The sequence below is a fragment of the Pygocentrus nattereri genome, chromosome 27 (assembly GCF_015220715.1).
Source record: "Pygocentrus nattereri isolate fPygNat1 chromosome 27, fPygNat1.pri, whole genome shotgun sequence".
In the NCBI taxonomy this organism is placed as follows: Eukaryota; Metazoa; Chordata; class Actinopteri; order Characiformes; family Serrasalmidae; genus Pygocentrus; species Pygocentrus nattereri.
Window position 1 is genome coordinate 21,050,091 of NC_051237.1, and position 17,209 is coordinate 21,067,299.

General features: G+C 39.7%; 1 protein-coding gene across 4 annotated transcripts in view; it reads left to right on the forward strand.

Annotated features, from left to right (window-relative positions):
- Nucleotides 1-17,209, forward strand: part of gabbr1b (gamma-aminobutyric acid (GABA) B receptor, 1b) — a 223,113-nt gene that overhangs the window by 192,600 nt on the left and 13,304 nt on the right. For 3 of the 4 annotated variants that reach the window (XM_037535400.1, XM_037535401.1, XM_017711387.2), the window contains 4 exons: nt 3,183-3,315; nt 6,345-6,461; nt 14,436-14,546; nt 14,789-14,882. In XM_037535400.1, the coding sequence (XP_037391297.1) occupies nt 3,183-3,315; nt 6,345-6,461; nt 14,436-14,546; nt 14,789-14,882 (455 nt within the window). The remainder of the gene's footprint in view (nt 1-3,182; nt 3,316-6,344; nt 6,462-14,435; nt 14,547-14,788; nt 14,883-17,209) is intronic. The other variant, XM_037535402.1, reaches the window with a different exon arrangement.

Consider the following 17,209-nt stretch of genomic DNA (forward strand, 5'->3'; position numbering starts at 1 on the left):
GCGTTTGTGTTTCAAATAGGCATGTCAAGAGGCAAATAAGTGTGTCTGGTACATTCAGAATATAAAGAGCGTGACACACATATCAAGTATGTGACGCACTTGTGATGAGCACATTCACATCACTCTGTATGTGTTTTGTATGACTGTGAGTGAGAAAAACTCTGCTCTTCAGATTCGACTGATAGTTTAACTCTTCATGAATGCACTGGCCGTCTAAGGTTTGGGAAAACCTCTTCTCCAAATACTGTTGCAGTACTGAATGTTCATATTGTTGACTTGGTTTGCAACAACGCAACATATTAAATCCAACCTAAAATTAAAATAGACCTGTTTTACCTTGTTAGTTTACATTCCTGCTGAATTTTAAATGCAGTTCATTTTATCATTAAATCGAAAAAAGACCAAATTCTTGTTTTTCTGTAATCTCTGATGAAAGTGCAGTAAATTTTGCCAAAATCTGATTGTTGATCACATCATTGTGTAGCAGTAGGTGGGGAATCATACTAACCAACTAGAAATGGAATATTCATTAGCAAATTTTGGGTTGGCTTGATTAAGCCAGCTGATAACACTTTAGGTTGTTGCTAAGGTTGTTGCTAGGCCATTGCTGCAGTATTTCAGGCGGTTGCTAAGGTTTTTCTAGGCCGACGTTATGTTACTCCAGATCGTTGCTAACATGTTGTTAGGCCATTGCTGCAATATTCCAGGTGGTTGCTAAGGTATTGTTAAGCAACTGCTATGTCACTCCAGATGGTTGCTTAGGTGTTGCTAGGTCAATGCTGTGTTACTCTAGGTGGTTACTAAGGTATTGCTAGGCAACTGCTATGTTACACCAAGTGGTTGCTAACATGTTGTTAGGCCATTGCTGCAGTATTCCAGGTGGTTGCTAAGGTATTGCTAAGCAACTGCTGTGTTACTCCAGATGGTTGCTAAGGTGTTGTTACATCAACGCTGTGTTACGCTAGGTGGTTACTAAGGTATTGCTAGGCAACTGCTATGTTAGTCCAAGTGTTTGCTAACATTAGGCCATTGCTGCAGTATTCCAGGTGGTTGCTAAGGTTTTTCTAGGCCAATGCTATGTTGCTAACATGTTGCTAGGCCATTGCTGCAGTATTCCAGGTGATCGATAAAGTGTTGCTAGGCCATTGTTATGTTACTCCAGGTGGTTATTAACATTTTACTAGCCCGTTGCTGCGATTTTCCAGGTGGTTGCTAAGGTTTTGATAGCCGTTTGCTGTGTTACTCCAGGTGGTGGCTAACATGTTGCTAGGCCATTGCTGTGTTACTCCAGGTTATTGCTAATGAGTTGCTAGGCTGTTGCTGCAATATTCCAGGTGGTTGCTAAGGTTTTGCTAGGCCACTGATATGCTTTCCCATGTGGTTACTTAAGTGTCGCTAGGCCATTGCTAAGGTATACCAGGTGGTTGCAAAAGTGTTTTTAGGTCAGCAGCACACTTTCTTTGGTGGTTGCTAAAGTGTTCCTGGACCATTGTTATAGTATCTCTTGTGGTTGCTAAGGTGTTGCTAGCATATTTGTATGACCATGACATAAGAGGAGCGTCCACCATGTTTCACTGTCTTCACACAAAAATCCATCACAGTACAATTTTTATTTCACATTGACTTTAAAGACCAAACAGTTTTATGTTGAGAAGTACGTGTTACCTTACAAATAATACCACGCATTTTTCCCTTTGTTGTGACACCAGCACTCAGCACAATTTCAGTCAATTGTTTTCCCTTTTGCTGCTGCTTTTTCTTTGCGTTTAACTAGACATCTGTTCTTACAGATATTCAAATATCAACATTTGTCAGAATGCACAACCCTAGTTTCAGTATGTGCCTTTAACCATCGTTTGTAAAAGAAAACTGTCAAATCGATAGCTGAGGTCAACAAGCTAGCCTGGGGTCCTGGTGGGCCCCATTTCTAGATCGCTGCCTCAACCAAGGCTGTTCCAATCAGAAGAATCCTTCAAATACAGCTGAGAAATTCAGCCTACTGGCAGTTTTCAAGGACGCAACTGGATTATCCTTATCTTCTGTCAGTCACAACCCTTTGCACACGCACCTCACCTGAGGAAAGTTCCAGATAAATGTCAGCAGAAGAAAAAGCTACTACAGGTTGTCTGAAAAGGCCAATGGAATATAGAGTAACTTGTACAGTACACTGTTTCTTTAGCTGTGAATCTGTTTAAAAGGCTGTAAATTGAATGCAGAGTGTGAGACGCACCTGCTTTCCGTGAGTTGAACAACTTTAGCTGCAGCACAGCATTTAATTACAAGCAGATTTGTTTTGCCTACCACATATTGCATCATTAGCATCAATGTTTGCTTGCCAGCTTATCATTCAGAACAATATTTTCTCTATACACAGATATTCTTTTGTGAGGACCCAGCTTTCTCGGCTGCCAACCTGCTTTTGCCTAATAATAGATTTCATCAATCTAAAGCTTGATTTTGAAGCCTAACACACACAGGATTAGCAAATAGATGTTTTATATGAATAAAACCTTTGCAGATACTTGAAAGTAACAGTGATAAAATGCATATTTCAGAAGGAAAAGGTGTCCTTAAACTTTTGACAGACAGGGTAGATGCACTCAAAAAAAGTTCATGATTAAAATATGTGACATCATCACAAAGTTAGCTTTTTGTTGACAAGAATTCTGTTGAAGTCATATATTTTATTTATGTGCAGCCACTTGACACATTGTAGACACATAAATTCAGTACCATTTTTTCAGTGCGCACCACGCTGTGCAGAAGGCTGAGAAAGTGATCTGTAAAGCTATTTACCTCAGCAGTGCGCATTTATTTGTTAAAAAAAACATTAATGTTAGAAAAAAACACTTCCAGAGCTCTCCTGGAGGAAGGTAAACACTGTCTGCTGAGATAAATAGTTCTAAACCAGTTTTTTGCTGCCTAAGACGTCTACGCAGCGCTGTGTATCTGTGTTTGTCTGAGCGCTTTTTGCAATCTAAATCATATTTACTTCTGAGAGTTTAGCCACATTAACATTCTGTGCTCTCACTGACCCGTGTGTATGGAAGCATCTGTTTGGTTTTTGCTTTTTCTGTTCACGTCTGTCTGAAATCGCCGTTCTGGCAGGCGCTCATGGGAAATGTAGTCTCTCATCTGTTGATTTTTCTCATGTCTCATGTGAATATCCCCATATGTTCCAGGTACATTCAGAACTCCCAGCCCTACCTGAACAACATGACGGCAGTGGGCTGCATGATGGCTCTGGCTGCTGTGTTTCCGCTGGGCATTGATGGCCAGCATGTCCATAGGTCACAGTTCCCTGTGGTCTGCCAGGTAAAGCATTCTCACTCATAGAGAAAAATGGACAACATGTCTTTATCATCTCTGTCATGTAGAAGAAGGAAAAAGCATGAAGAACTCCCAGAACTCTTGGCTGATTATCGAGTAATTAATCTCAGGCATTATTATTATTAGTACCTTCTATAAATTATTCAGGTTACAGTATTGTGCAAGACTCTTAGGCCCAATCCCATTTCACCCCTTGTCCATACCACTCAGCCCTTACCCTTTTGTGCATTCACACCTGGGGGTAGGGTGTCCCGGTTTTTGTTGAGAGGGGTAGAGTGTTAGGGCTACAGGGCCCTCCAAGCGGACGTTTTTCAGAGGCACACTCCAAATGAACGAAACCCACAAATGTGAAGATTTTCTGTATTACAGGATACTATAAGCATTGTATTATTTTAGGTTAATGTCATTTCAGAAAATTATGGTCCTTTTCTTCATAACAAGCACAAAAAATCACTATTAGTATGCTGATGTTTTGGTAGCTACCTAAATTTCCTCTTCCACCTTAAATAGTCCAGCAATTCTGATGCCTGAAGTGAAGAATGCAGTCCCGTTTAAGGTGGAACAAGAAAATTCAAACAGCTGGCGAATAGCTGACTAAAGCTTTATATCACCAAAGATTTAGGGGTGGGCGATAATAAATAATTATCACCCCCCTCCCCCCATCTCTGAAAGCATATGGTACCCTAAATGTAACTAAAGCCCAGCCCTGAGGAGCTGAACTTTACCCTGCTCTGCTGCCACTGCAGACTGGCAGGGTCTACAGAGCAGCGCTAGTAGCTTTAATGAAGTAATGCTGTTTTTTATTTGAGGGTCCCATTTCATAGGGAAGATTTCCATCACTACCCCTCGTAACTCAGTTTCAAGGGGCAAGATGAGACTCAAAAACAAGGCGTAGGGGTAAAAATAAGAACGAGGACTGGGCCTTATTTATCTGAAAAACAGTAATTTAAAGCCATTTATCTGGACAATATACATGTATTTGTCAACAAAAACATTAGAATAAACACAGATAAACAATACTCTGTAATGTGATGTGTGGGTGTTCACTAAAAGGCTCATATAATGTAAAGCCAAATTTTCATTACATTTTTAAAATAAGATTTTGCTGTTGTATGTGAAAACTCTTGAAACATAACGTCCATATTGTACAATTTTTAGAGTCCATATAAACTAAGCTGCAAAATCAGCCCGATGGGAGTTACTGTCCTGAACACTATCACATTTAGCCTACAGCTGTTTAGCTCCACCCACTCACACTGAAGTTATAAGGAGTGTTTCAGCCTGGACTACTCTTTGAATGAGGGACAATAGGCAGCCAATCAGAACAGAGTTCATTTACATACTGTATGTGTCATGTTCTGTCTTTGTCTTTCTCTGGTTTAGTCTTGGTGATAAAGAAAGGTTGGAAAGCTTTAATGTAGAAATAATATATGACTCTTTTTGTTACATAAAACGACACAAACATATTAAGTGGAGCTCAGTTAAAAAGGTAAAATACAAGAAAATTGTGTAACATGAGCCGTTTAAACCTTGTGTTGTGTCGGCGTCTGTGGGACCCCTTTTTCAATGTTTACCAAAAAGGATGTGATTTATTATTATTTCAGCCTCAGATTTCTTAGCCTCATTTTCTGTCAAGAACATATAAAATAACACATTTTCAGTGCCTTCACTCTGTTCACCCCCCCCACACATTTATATTACACATGTGGTGTTGGGCTGGACCCGCAGGGAATAAAAGTGTGGAGGTGCTGTGTCCTTCATTCGGTTCTCCTGTTGCATGGCCTACTGTTAGTGTGTGTCTGTGTGTGTGTGTGTGTGTGTGTGTGTGTGTGTGTGTGTGGACAACATGGACAAGATGCTGACTGGCTACAGCTGCTAAAGGAGAATCCTACATTGGACACTTATGATATTTTAAACATCTGGTATTTTTACATAAATTGTTAATGGCTGTATTGATTTAAAAAGCAATAATGTGGTGGGACCACCAGACCACACAAACGGCAACACCACACAAGGGTTAAGCATTTCCAATTCTCTCCTCAAGGAGTTTACAGTTACCATCTAATATCTACTTTATCTAATCAACCCTTCATTAGATTAAATCAGGTGCTGCTGATGGAATTGAACAAATCCATGCAATGGCTGGAATGCAGTGAGACATCATGAAGTAAACCTGTGTTCTTCTGTATTTTTCTGCGCTCCTCTAGCCATATTTATAACTATTTTATAAACAAGAAATGTATGTATTTAATTAAACGTTAGATGTATTTTTGGCAAGATAAACAGTTTTAATCAGTTTTCCTGGCTGCGTAAGACTTATGGACAGTTCGGTGTGTAGGAGTGAGTAATTTAAGTGTTGGCCCACATAAAGGAACATAGGGCCAGATTCACCATTGTACCTGGCATTTCGTCATTCACTCTGCTTACTCTGTAAACTGCTGTAAACCTCTTTTAAGGTTTAGCACAGGGGGCAAAATCTTTCCACAAAGGGCTGCTGTGGCTGCAGGTTTTCATTCTGACCAAACAGAAACTGACCTGATTTAATTAATCAATAGTTTGAAGACTGAGACCAACTGGGCAAGAGGCATTAGTTGTGCTTGTGCTTGTTTGGAATGAAAACCTGCAGCCACATTGGCCCCTTACAGATAAGATGGTCCCCTGTCAATAAGAGGCCCTTAGTTTAAAGGATTAGTTTAACATCTGTTTGAGGAATACTCCAGTGTTTTTCAGCTTAATCTCTGTGTGCATTGTGTAGTTAATTTACGCAGGGACTCTATCAGCTGCCCATCGGGCTTGTTATATCTGTGTTTTGACACAAGCAGAAGGAAAATATCAAATTTGGTGTCCATGGTAATCACAGTGCGCTCCAGATGGAGCAAATGGAGGTTAGGTTGAAAATTGCTAGAGGATTTCTTCAACTTGAAAGAAGTTTTTAGCTAATTCTACCTGAAGTGCTTCTTAAAATCCTTGCTCAGAGTGCTGTGATTTAATTAAGTGATTTATTTCCTTCATAGTTCCGCTTGTGGCTGCTCGGCCTTGGCTTCAGTCTGGCTTACGGCAGCATGTTCACGAAGATCTGGTGGGTCCACACAGTTTTCACCAAGAAGGATGAGAAGAAGGATAAGCGTAAGGTAAAGAGAGAGCTGAGCTGTGTGTTTGCACTGAGTGTGTGTGTGTGTGTGTGTGTGTGGTGGAGGTTAAATGGAAGTCCTTCAGAAAGAGCTGTTTGTTCTAGTCTAAAAACGTTCCCTATTGTTGACTGTATTATCGACCCTTTTCTATGAAAATCAGCATTAATAATGAAATTACTCTTTCTGATATGGAATTATACTCACTGTCCACTCTTACTTCCACTCACTGGCCACTTTATTAGCTCCCCATATCTCACAGGTCCATTATACTGGTGTACAATTACAGACTGTAGCCCATCTGCTGTTTATCAGCAACCATCTACCCCATTCATCACTGGTCAGTTTCTGACCACAGGAGCGCTGTTGTCCAGATATTATTTTGGTGATGGACCATTCTCAGCACAGCAGTGGCACTGACTACCATGTCAGAACCATGTCAGTGTCAGTGACTAAAAGTGAAACGTCTGTGAGGGTAATTCTGAGGCCAGGATCTGACCACTGATGAAGAGCTGGAGCAGTTGTTTTCAACTTTTGGGCCCCCGGTGGGCTGTGGTGGTACTGCAAGTAGGCTGTTGGTAGTCATTTTTTAAATTGATTTATTTTAGTTCATTTTAAATTTAAATTTTAAAATAAACGAATTTATTTTAGTTTTTTTTTTTTTTTTTTTTTTATTGCTTTTTTACAGGTCTTACAACACAAATACAAAGAAAGAGAAAAAAAAAAAAAACATTAAAAATTACAACAATTACAAAGTACAGCCTTATAATCGTGAATCAATATGCAAATAAAATGAAAGGAAAATAAAGAAATGAAAACAGTGAAACATAAATGTAAAATAAATAAATAAAGGGGGGGGGGGGGGGGGCTTGGGACTATTGCATGTTCAAGAGGGGGGAGTACCAAAGTCCTCTGCAGGAAGCTGCGGGAGGGACCTGAAAAAGGAGATGAAAGGTGACCAGCACCTGTAAAAGTTGTCCACTGAACCCCTCAAACTAAACTTGATCTTCTCGAGGCGCAAAAAGAAAACAACATCTTTTAGCCAGAGGGAATGAGAGGGAGGAGAGCGAGACTTCCAGCTTATAAGAATTCTCCGCCTTGCCAATAACAAAGCAAAAGCTATAGATTCTAATTCTCGAGAATTCAACCGAATACTGCCGATGTAAATACTAAAAATAGCTAATAGAGGGCAGGGGCTCAGATGTTTATTAAACTGTTGAAAGTGTAGAGTATACAAAATCCCAGAATCTCCCCAGTTTGCGGCAAGACCAAAACATATGAGAGAGGGTGGCCGGGTCCTCGTCGCAGCGGGGACAGGTTGGCTTAACCTCCGGATAGATTTGTGCTAATTTAGCATTGCATAGATGAGCTCTATGAATAACTTTCGGTTGCATTATGTTTAGTCTTGCACAAGAGGATGAAGAGTTAACTCTGGCCAAAGCTTCAGTCCACCATCTCTCATCAATCTCAAGTCCTAACTCCGCTTCCCATTTAGTCTTGGCATCAGGAATCTTTACTTTATGAAAAGACAAGATCTTATTATAAAAAATAGAAATAAGCTTTCCCTCAGTTTTTGCAGTAAAAAAGTCCTCCCATGGGAGAGCAGGGGGGCATTCCGGAAACATGGGAAAAAGGGATTGTGCACAGTGACGAATTTGGAAAAATCTAAAAAGGTCTGTTCTAGGAAGCCTAAATTTTGAGACTACTGAAGAGAAACTATAAAATGTTTCATCAAAGAGATCCCTAAAGGTGGTAATACCACTCCTCTCCCAGCTTATAAATCTAGAGTCCAGGGTTGCAGGCTTAAATAAATGATTTTTACATATTGGACTTAAAACAGACGCCTCAGTAAAATGAAACATTCTGCGAAACTGAGTCCAGATTTTTAGCGTAGACACAACTAACGGATTGGAGGAGAAATGAGAGGAAAGTATGGGAAGAGAGGAATAAACCAAGGCGCGAATAGAAGACGAGTGACAGGAAAGGGATTCCATAATACACCATGCAGCCTCTGGGTTTTTAAACCAAAATGCCATTTTTTGTATGTTGGCTGCAAAGTAGTAATACATAAAATTAGGGAGGGCCAAGCCTCCAGAAGAACGGGGACACTGAAGAATTCCTTTCCTGATACGGGGGAAACGACCACTCCAAATAAACCCAGTGACAGCCTTATCTATAGAAACAAAAAAGGATTTGGGGAGAAAAATAGGAAGACATTGAAATAAAAACAAAAATTTAGGAAGGACATTCATCTTAATACACTGTACCCTACCCGCTAAAGAGAGGGGAAGGCTACTCCACCTCTGCAGGTTACTGCACATTTTAGTAAGTAGAGGGGAGAAGTTGGCATCCTGAATAAGTGATATTTTGCGAGTAATATTAACACCTAGATATTTAAATCCGTCAGGTGCCAGCCTAAAGGGGATTTCCGTTTGTATAATTGTACAGGCAGCAGCATTAATTGGGTAAAACGTGCTTTTGGAGAAATTTAGCTTATAGCCTGAATATGAACCAAATTCTACTAAAATGGAATTAATAACAGGAATGGCTGACAGAGGGTGAGTTATATATATCAAGAGATCATCCACATAGAGGGAAACTCTATTTTCAATTCCGTACCTCATGATTCCTTGTACTCCAGGAGCAGTTTTAAGAGCGATTGAGAGAGGTTCTATGGCAATAGCAAAAAGTAAGGGCGATAAAGGACATCCTTGGCGTGTACCTCTGTGTAAAGAAAAATAATCAGAATATACAGAGTTTGTATGGACACGAGCTAATGGTGCAGTATAGAGCAGCTTAATCCAGGAAATCAATATATTTCCGAACCCAAATTTATTAAGAACAAAAAATAAATAGTCCCATTCTATACGGTCAAAGGCCTTCTCTGCGTCTAGCGAAACCACAGCTTCTGGAATTTGCGAATTATCTGATGTATATAATATATTTAGAAGTTTACGAATGTTAGAAAATAAATGCCGCCCTTTAATAAAGCCTGTTTGATCCTTTGATATAATAGAAGGGAGGACAATTTCAATGCGTTTGGCCAGAATCTTAGCTAAGATTTTGTGCTCATTACAAAGTAAACTGATGGGGTGATATGAGCTGCAAAAAGTGGGATCTTTATCCTTTTTAGCTATAATTGAGATATTAGCCTGCGTCAGGGAAGGGGGCAAAGAACCCCTATCCAGTGACTCGTTAAATACCTCCAGCAAAAGAGGTGACAGTTGGTTGTCAAACTTCTTAAAAAACTCTATACCAAACCCATCTGGTCCAGGGGATTTACCACTACTTAATGATCTAATAGCCTCTGAGATTTCCGCTACCGTGAATGGGCGATCTAACTCTTCAGCCAGTGTAGGATCAAGAACCGGGAGTGCTAGTTTTTCTATAAATGAATGCATAGCAATGGTATCAATCGGGCCATCCGAGGTATATAATGAAGAGTAGTAATTTTTAAAAGCCTTGTTGATGTCTTTAGGATGAGTCAACAAATTTCCATGAGTGTCCCTAACTTGATGTATTAGTCTGGACGCAGCCTGTCTCCTTAACTGATGCGCTAGTAGTCGCCCACTTTTTTCACCATATTCATAAAAAAAACCTTGAGAACGTAAAATAAAGGCTTCAGCATATTTTGTGGAAAACAAATTGAATTCTGCTTGTAGGTCAAGCCGCTTTTTAATTAATTCTGGAGTTGGACAGGAAGAAATCTGACTGTCTAAAGATAATATAGAACTAGAGAGCTCGTCCAACTTTTTCTTGTTGGTGTTCTTAATGTACGAGGCATAGGAGATAATTTCACCCCGAATAACAGCTTTGAGCGACTCCCATAGCACTGAATTCGAAATAGAATCAGTTTTGTTAATGTGTAAAAAAAAACAAATGGAATCTGAGATCGTTGTACAAAAATTTATTTTAGTTTATTTAATGTAGTCATTTAATTGAATTTTATTTCAATATTGCATTCATCCATCATAGATAGTGGCTACAAATGGAAAAAAATTCTGGGTTTTTTGTTTTCATCATGTTGCATGATTGTAAAGTGAACATGCTACATTGATTATGATTTTACATTTATATTTTGCATTTTAAATGATCGTTTGGGTTTCAGAACCATTTTTATACATTTATCTTGTCTTTTATCTTTTCCATTGAAGTCCACGTATTACATTTGTGCAGTCTGATGTACTGAAACAGTCATCATTTAATTTAATCATTTTTACATCGTAATTTTCCACCTCTCTTTATTACGTGGAATTAAACAGACTGTGTTTTGTTACTGTGATTTTCAATCTGATACATGAAATTATCTGTTTTCTGATTGGCTGCACTGTATTGTACTACATTCAGAAAGCAGCCCAGACTGAAACACTCCTTATAACTTCAACATGAGTGGGTGGGGCTAAACTGCTGTATAATGTAAATACAATGTACATACACTGTTTTTTTCTGACATGACTTAAACAGTAAAATCAAAGCAAGTTGAAGAACCCTGAATCTCCATCTTTCATGTTTTTCAGTTTTTTTACATAATTTGAAAATGGCTGTTGCCCTTTACATTCTATCTAAATTTCATGACTTGGAAAAAATTCTGGTTCCATTGACTTGCATTAGAAGGATAGTAGGTTTTTTTGTTCCCCTGTAAAGTTACCTTTGTGGAGGTACAAGCTTTCGTTTCGACAACAGTGATATATAAACGGGGGAGTGAACAGTACATTTTGAGTCTTACATTTTGAATGTAAACTGCACATCAGCAGATGAGCTAGTCTCTAGCTGCACAGCAAGGTGGAACTACAAGGGAGGGGTTTCTAATAAAGTGGCCAGTCAGTATATATGATTACATATCTATGCCTATCACACACTCTCTCTCTCTCCCTTTCTCCCCCTCTCTCTCTCTCTCTCATTCTCTCTCTATTGCAGTGACCTCATCTTTCTCACTGAACTCAGTAAAATGGGTTTCCACCCCTCCCTCCCCCTCTCTTTCTCTCTTTCTCTCCCTCTCTCCCTATCTCTCTCTTTCTCTCTCTCTCTCTCCCTCTCTCTTGCGCTCTCTCTGTTGCATTGACCTCATCTTTCTCACTGAACTTAGTAAAATGGGTTTCCACCGCTCCCTCCCCTTTCTTTCTCTCTTTCTCTCTCTCTCTTTCTCTCTTTCTCTCTCTCTCCCTCTCTCTCTCTCTCTCTCTATTGCATTGACCTCATCTTTCTCACTGAACTTAGTAAAATGGGTTTCCACCGCTCCCTCCCCTTTCTTTCTCTCTTTCTCTCTCTCTCTTTCTCTCTTTCTCTCTCTCTCCCTCTCTCTCTCTCTCTCTCTATTGCATTGACCTTATCTTTCTCACTGAGCTCAGTAAAATAGGTTTCCACCCCTACCTCCTCTCTCTCTCTCTCTCTCTCTCTCTCTCTCTGTGGCTCTTTGCCCTCATCTCTCTCTCTGACCTTAGAGAAATGGGTCTCTAGTCGCCCTTGAACAGTTCTAAATGGCCCATTTGTCGTCCGGCTCGAGCTCAATGACGCCTTCAGACTGCTTGGGCAGAGAAGATTCTCTCCATCATCAGGCCAACCTACACTGATCCACACACATGCGGTTAACACAGTCAGCGAATGTGTGTCCACCCTCCTTACATGGCAGAATGAGGGGACATTAACAAAAAACAGCAGGAAAGAGACAGAGAGAGATAAAGAACATTAGAAAAGGGAGAAGAGGCGTTTTTCAGGGATAAGGAGAGGATGCGCGTTACTGAATATTTATGAACTTCCACCTTCTGGGCGGGTGGTCCTGTGTCTTTTTTTTCTTTTTTTTTTCTGAGGATTAGAGTATGGAGAGCTGTGTCAGAACTGATTGACTTCACTTCTGAGTCCCTCAGTGCCGCACAGAAGCTGCCAGGCGCCGCAGCACTTAAAAATGGAGACAATCCACGCAGTGCAGAAGTGACAGCATTGTCATTTGCGATTGTGTTTTAATCCTCATTCTCTGACGTGGTGCTGTAATTCAAACACACAACTGCATCCGCTTTGTTCATGGATTCTGAGGAGCAGCATCAGGGACGTGAAAAAAAACCCAGAAACAAGCGGAGGAAAAAGTGTGGGAGACTAAGGAGTGTTTTATTTTCAGTGGTAATGTGACTGTCTTCTCTCGTGTGCAGCACTGTAGAATTGTCACAAAGCAGCAGACACACTGCACTCTGTGTTTGGATTGCATAACCACTTTTATTTCACCACCGATCGCAGAGGAACGCTGGAGGTCTTTGATTGTCTTTTGTCCTGCTCCTGTAAGAAGCTGCTCAAAGCAGATAGAAACAACCAGTGCAGAAACAGTAGCGATAAGACTTCTTCAGTGCCTGTCACAGCGTTTGTTTTTGTTCATCACAAACACAGCTACCCACGACATGAAAAGCACAGGCGTGACATCAGCCATGTAGAAGAGTAATGCCTTCGATTGAAATCCGACACACGCTTGTATAAAATCTGGGTCGCGCACTCCGCACCAGATTGAATTGGCTTTCACAGTAATGGCCTGTTGTTTTCTTCTTGCTTTCTTCGTGCGCTCTGTGCCATAAATCCTTCCTCCTGCTGTCCGCATCAGTCGTTTACACCTACACTGCCCATCAAATGTGTGGGAAGACCTCACCTTCTTTCAAAATTTAGATAGATTGAAGTGGATACACTGCAAAAAAATGACAGCAGGTGAATACATCTTAGATGTAGTTAAAATAGCTAATATTTATATAAGATTATTACATTTATATAAGATTATTAAGAACATTAAGATTAATTAACTTACTCTTTATAGACAGATGTATTGGGACACCCCTCCTAATTACTGAGTTTAGCTGTTTTATTGCTAACGGGGACAAACTTAAGCACATAGCTTTGCAGGTTCAATAGGCAAACACTGGCAATAGAGGATTGTACTGATGAGCTCAGTGGCTTTAAACATGGCACTGTTATAGGGTACCACCTCTGCTACAAGTCACGTTTGTGAAATTTCTATCCTGTTAGATCTGCCCTAGACAACTGTAAGTACTATTATTGTGAAATGGAAGCAACTATGAGTAACAACAGCACAGCAGCGAAGCAGTAGACCACACAAACGCACAGAGTGGAGCCGCCGAGTGCTGAAGCGCACAGTGCTGGTCCTCAGTCACAAATTGCTAAAAGCAGCATCAGCAAAAAATGCATGTTAGGAGCTTCACGAAATGGGTTTCCTTGGCCGAGCAACTACACGCAAGCCTAAGAGTGGGTGGGAAAGTGGTGTAAAGCATGCCGCCACTGGATTGGAGAAGTGGAAACATATTCAGTGGAGTGACGAATCACGTTTCTCTATCTGGCAGTATGATGGATGAGTCTGGGTTTGGCTAATGCCAGGAGAGCTCTACCTGACTGACTACATTGTACAGTGTAAAGTTGGAGGAGGGATAATAATATGGGGTTGTGTTTCAGAGGTTGGCCTAGGTCAACATTTAAGAATGTTCTTAAATGCAGTTCTACAAAAAAAAATTTAAGAGGTTCTCTTAAAAAACAATTATTTTCTTAATATTTTATAGGAAAATCCTCATTGTTCTCTCCTGCAGGCTAAGTTGCATTTTGCTTTCCATTTTATTATTTTTAACTGTTATTTCAGTTATTTTGTTTAGACAGAAAATAAGAGAATTCTTATGAAGTAACTTGAAGGATAACAATTTTTGTAATTTCTTTCTTAAGAATAAAGTTAAGAAAAAAATACACTGTTAAGATTTTTTTCTTAAGACAGTTATGAATCCAGCCCCTGAATGGTTTGAGTGCTGGATGAGGGCTTTTATTGTGTTTAGTGATTCGCAGCAGCTTTTCTTTTCTATTTACTATGTTGTAATATTGTAAACTGATAAAGAAAAACGTGCACATTTCTATTAAAACCTTCTGAGAAGCAGAGTGTCCCTTAACTTTAGCCTGTACTGTCTGAGTAAAGCTGGTATATTTTTTGTTTCCTCTGTGTCTCAGCAGCACCTGGAGCCCTGGAAGCTGTATGCCACGGTGGGGGTGCTGCTGGCTATAGACGTGCTTTCCCTCATGATCTGGCAGATTGTAGATCCGCTGCACATCACCGAGGAGGTACGGATCAATCTCTCACTGTGTAGCGCCCTGCACGTGTATTTGATTGTGTGCCTGAAATGAAATTGGGTTGTTTCTGGGTTTATATTTGTCGTTTTTGGCCTCAGGGCGGCTCTGTTGCAATATCTCTCTCTATCTCCCCTTCGCTTTCTTGCTACCTCTCTCTCTCACTCAATAAATCCCGCTCTCTCACTCACCTCTATTGCTTTTCCCCCACCTGCACTCTTTGTTTATCTGAGCAGAAGTTCACAAGAGAGGTGCCTAAAGGAGACGTAGATGAGCTGATTGAGCCACTGCTGGAGCACTGCAGCTCGACAAAGATGAACACTTGGCTGGGTAAGACTGAATAATCCTCAGCTGGTTTATGCTAGTTTGATAGCATACCTTGAGCAGTGACATGCTTGATTTAATGTTTTGGGGGTCTATCCTCCTCTGGTCAAGCTACCAACAAATTATTGACCTAAATAAATAAATAAATAAAAGGACCCTATACATCACATAATTTATCAGACCATGTGACGTGGTCTGATAAACTCCCTCAAAATCTGACTTGACACCTTTGACTTTTGAGTCATTATTAAATAACAGCACACACACACACACACACACACACACACATACACACACACACACACACACACACACATTGAGGATCAGCCAGTACTAATACTGATCTGAGACTGTTTAACTTTCGAATATTTAATTGAAATACTTCACTTAGGATAAATATCTAAAAGTAGTCTAACATGCCCAAACCACTCAGTCACTCTACCACCCCACAGGAAGAGCTATGCAGCTTACAGCACACAGTCTGAGCGAGCGCTATTTCAGGACAGATTTGTTACAGGATTGGATCACACTTTTCTCCCTCAGATGCACAATGCAGTATTTTCTGCTGATGCAGATGTAAGCCTATCATTCAGTTAATCATCTTACAGGAATAGTTTGGCAAAAAATCAAATTTCCTCAGGTTTTCCAGTTACCTCAGATATAATCTCTCAGGCTAGACATGTCTTATGTCTGAATTCTGTTTCGTACAGTTACTGCTGGATCTGCAGTGCGAATATTGCTATGTCAATAACCAAAATCTTTTCTGTAAACACATCCCCAAAACTTCTCAGACCACTTAAACAAGCCTGTCAGTGCTGTGTAGATGCTGCATGTAATTTGCTTAGAGTGGAAACCTGCTCAGCGTTTTTCGCCCCGCTGCTGGTCAAGTTCTCTCCACTTTTGTCCCGGTCCCTTGTTCATTGTTCATAAGGTCCATTTTGAAAATGAATGAGAGAGAAATTTCGGATAATGTAATACTTGCTTTCAAATCGATTCATGTTTATTGTCACATCACATTCACACAGGTGAAAAGCCGAGTGAAACTCTTTGGTGCATAGAACCTTTGTATTACTAAATGTGCAAAAATGTGCATGAATGACTGAATGAATGACTGAATGAATGACTGAATGAATGACTGAATGAATGACTGAATGAATGAATGTTTGAATGAATGATTGAATGAATGATTGAATGAATGAATGAATTTTATTGTCATTGCACAATGTACTCGTACACTTGCACAACAAAATTGAAGTACAAACCCCCCGTTCTCAGTGCAAAAAAAAAGTAGAAAGAGAAAAATAAAATAAGATAAAATAACTTAAATACTATACAAATTTACACTCAGCAAAACGTAAACAGAAAAGACAATACACATTAAAGAAGACAGAACATTTGTGTGTGTGTATGTGTGTGTGTGTGTGTGTGTGTGTGTGTGTGTGTATATATATATATATGTACACATACTATATATAGACTTAAATATATAAATATATACACATATACACAATATAGTATGCACACAGTATTGCACCATTCCAGTGTACAGTTTTGTACAGTAATATAATGAAATATTATTATGAAATTCAAGCTATAATACAGTTACACACCTTTCCATACATAGCAATGTGGGAGTGAAGTAGATAAAATGAGATGCATGGTATCCTCTGCAATAGAATATATATATATATATATATATATATATATATATATATATATATATATATATTCTAGATTATACAAGATATGGATAGAAGATGTACAAGATGCCATATGTGATGATCTATATGTGCAGGTATAGATTTGGTAGAAGTTGCAGTAAAATCGGAGTGAGGTGTGGATGTGGTGTGGATTGTCCATGGAGGTCATGATGATGATGATGATGATGATGATTCAGTGGTCTGTATGTGGACCCCCACTTCAGTTTTGCACTTTTACAGCTGGTTAATTGCAGAGTAGTTTCACAATAGTTAAAAGATAATACAGTGCAGTCACTGAGATTAAAAGCCGAATAAAAAGCTTCTGAGCTTAAAAGCTTTTGATCTAAAGGAGTGTCAAACTGGGTTCCCAGGTGGCTGCTTGACAGACTGCCAAGAGTGGGCAAAGCTGCAAAGGAGGGGGGGGGGCTTTGAAGAAGCAAGACAGCTTTGATTTGTTTAACAGTTTATTTATTTATTTTTACGTTTTCTTGTCACTGCATAATTTGATCTGTGTTATTTCATAGTAGGAAATAGTAATATATTCAAAAACCCATCTACGAGCCGGTATGTCCATACTTTTGACCGGTACTGATGTGCTTGTTTTGGTTTGCCTGCGTGTATGGAGGTGGGGAA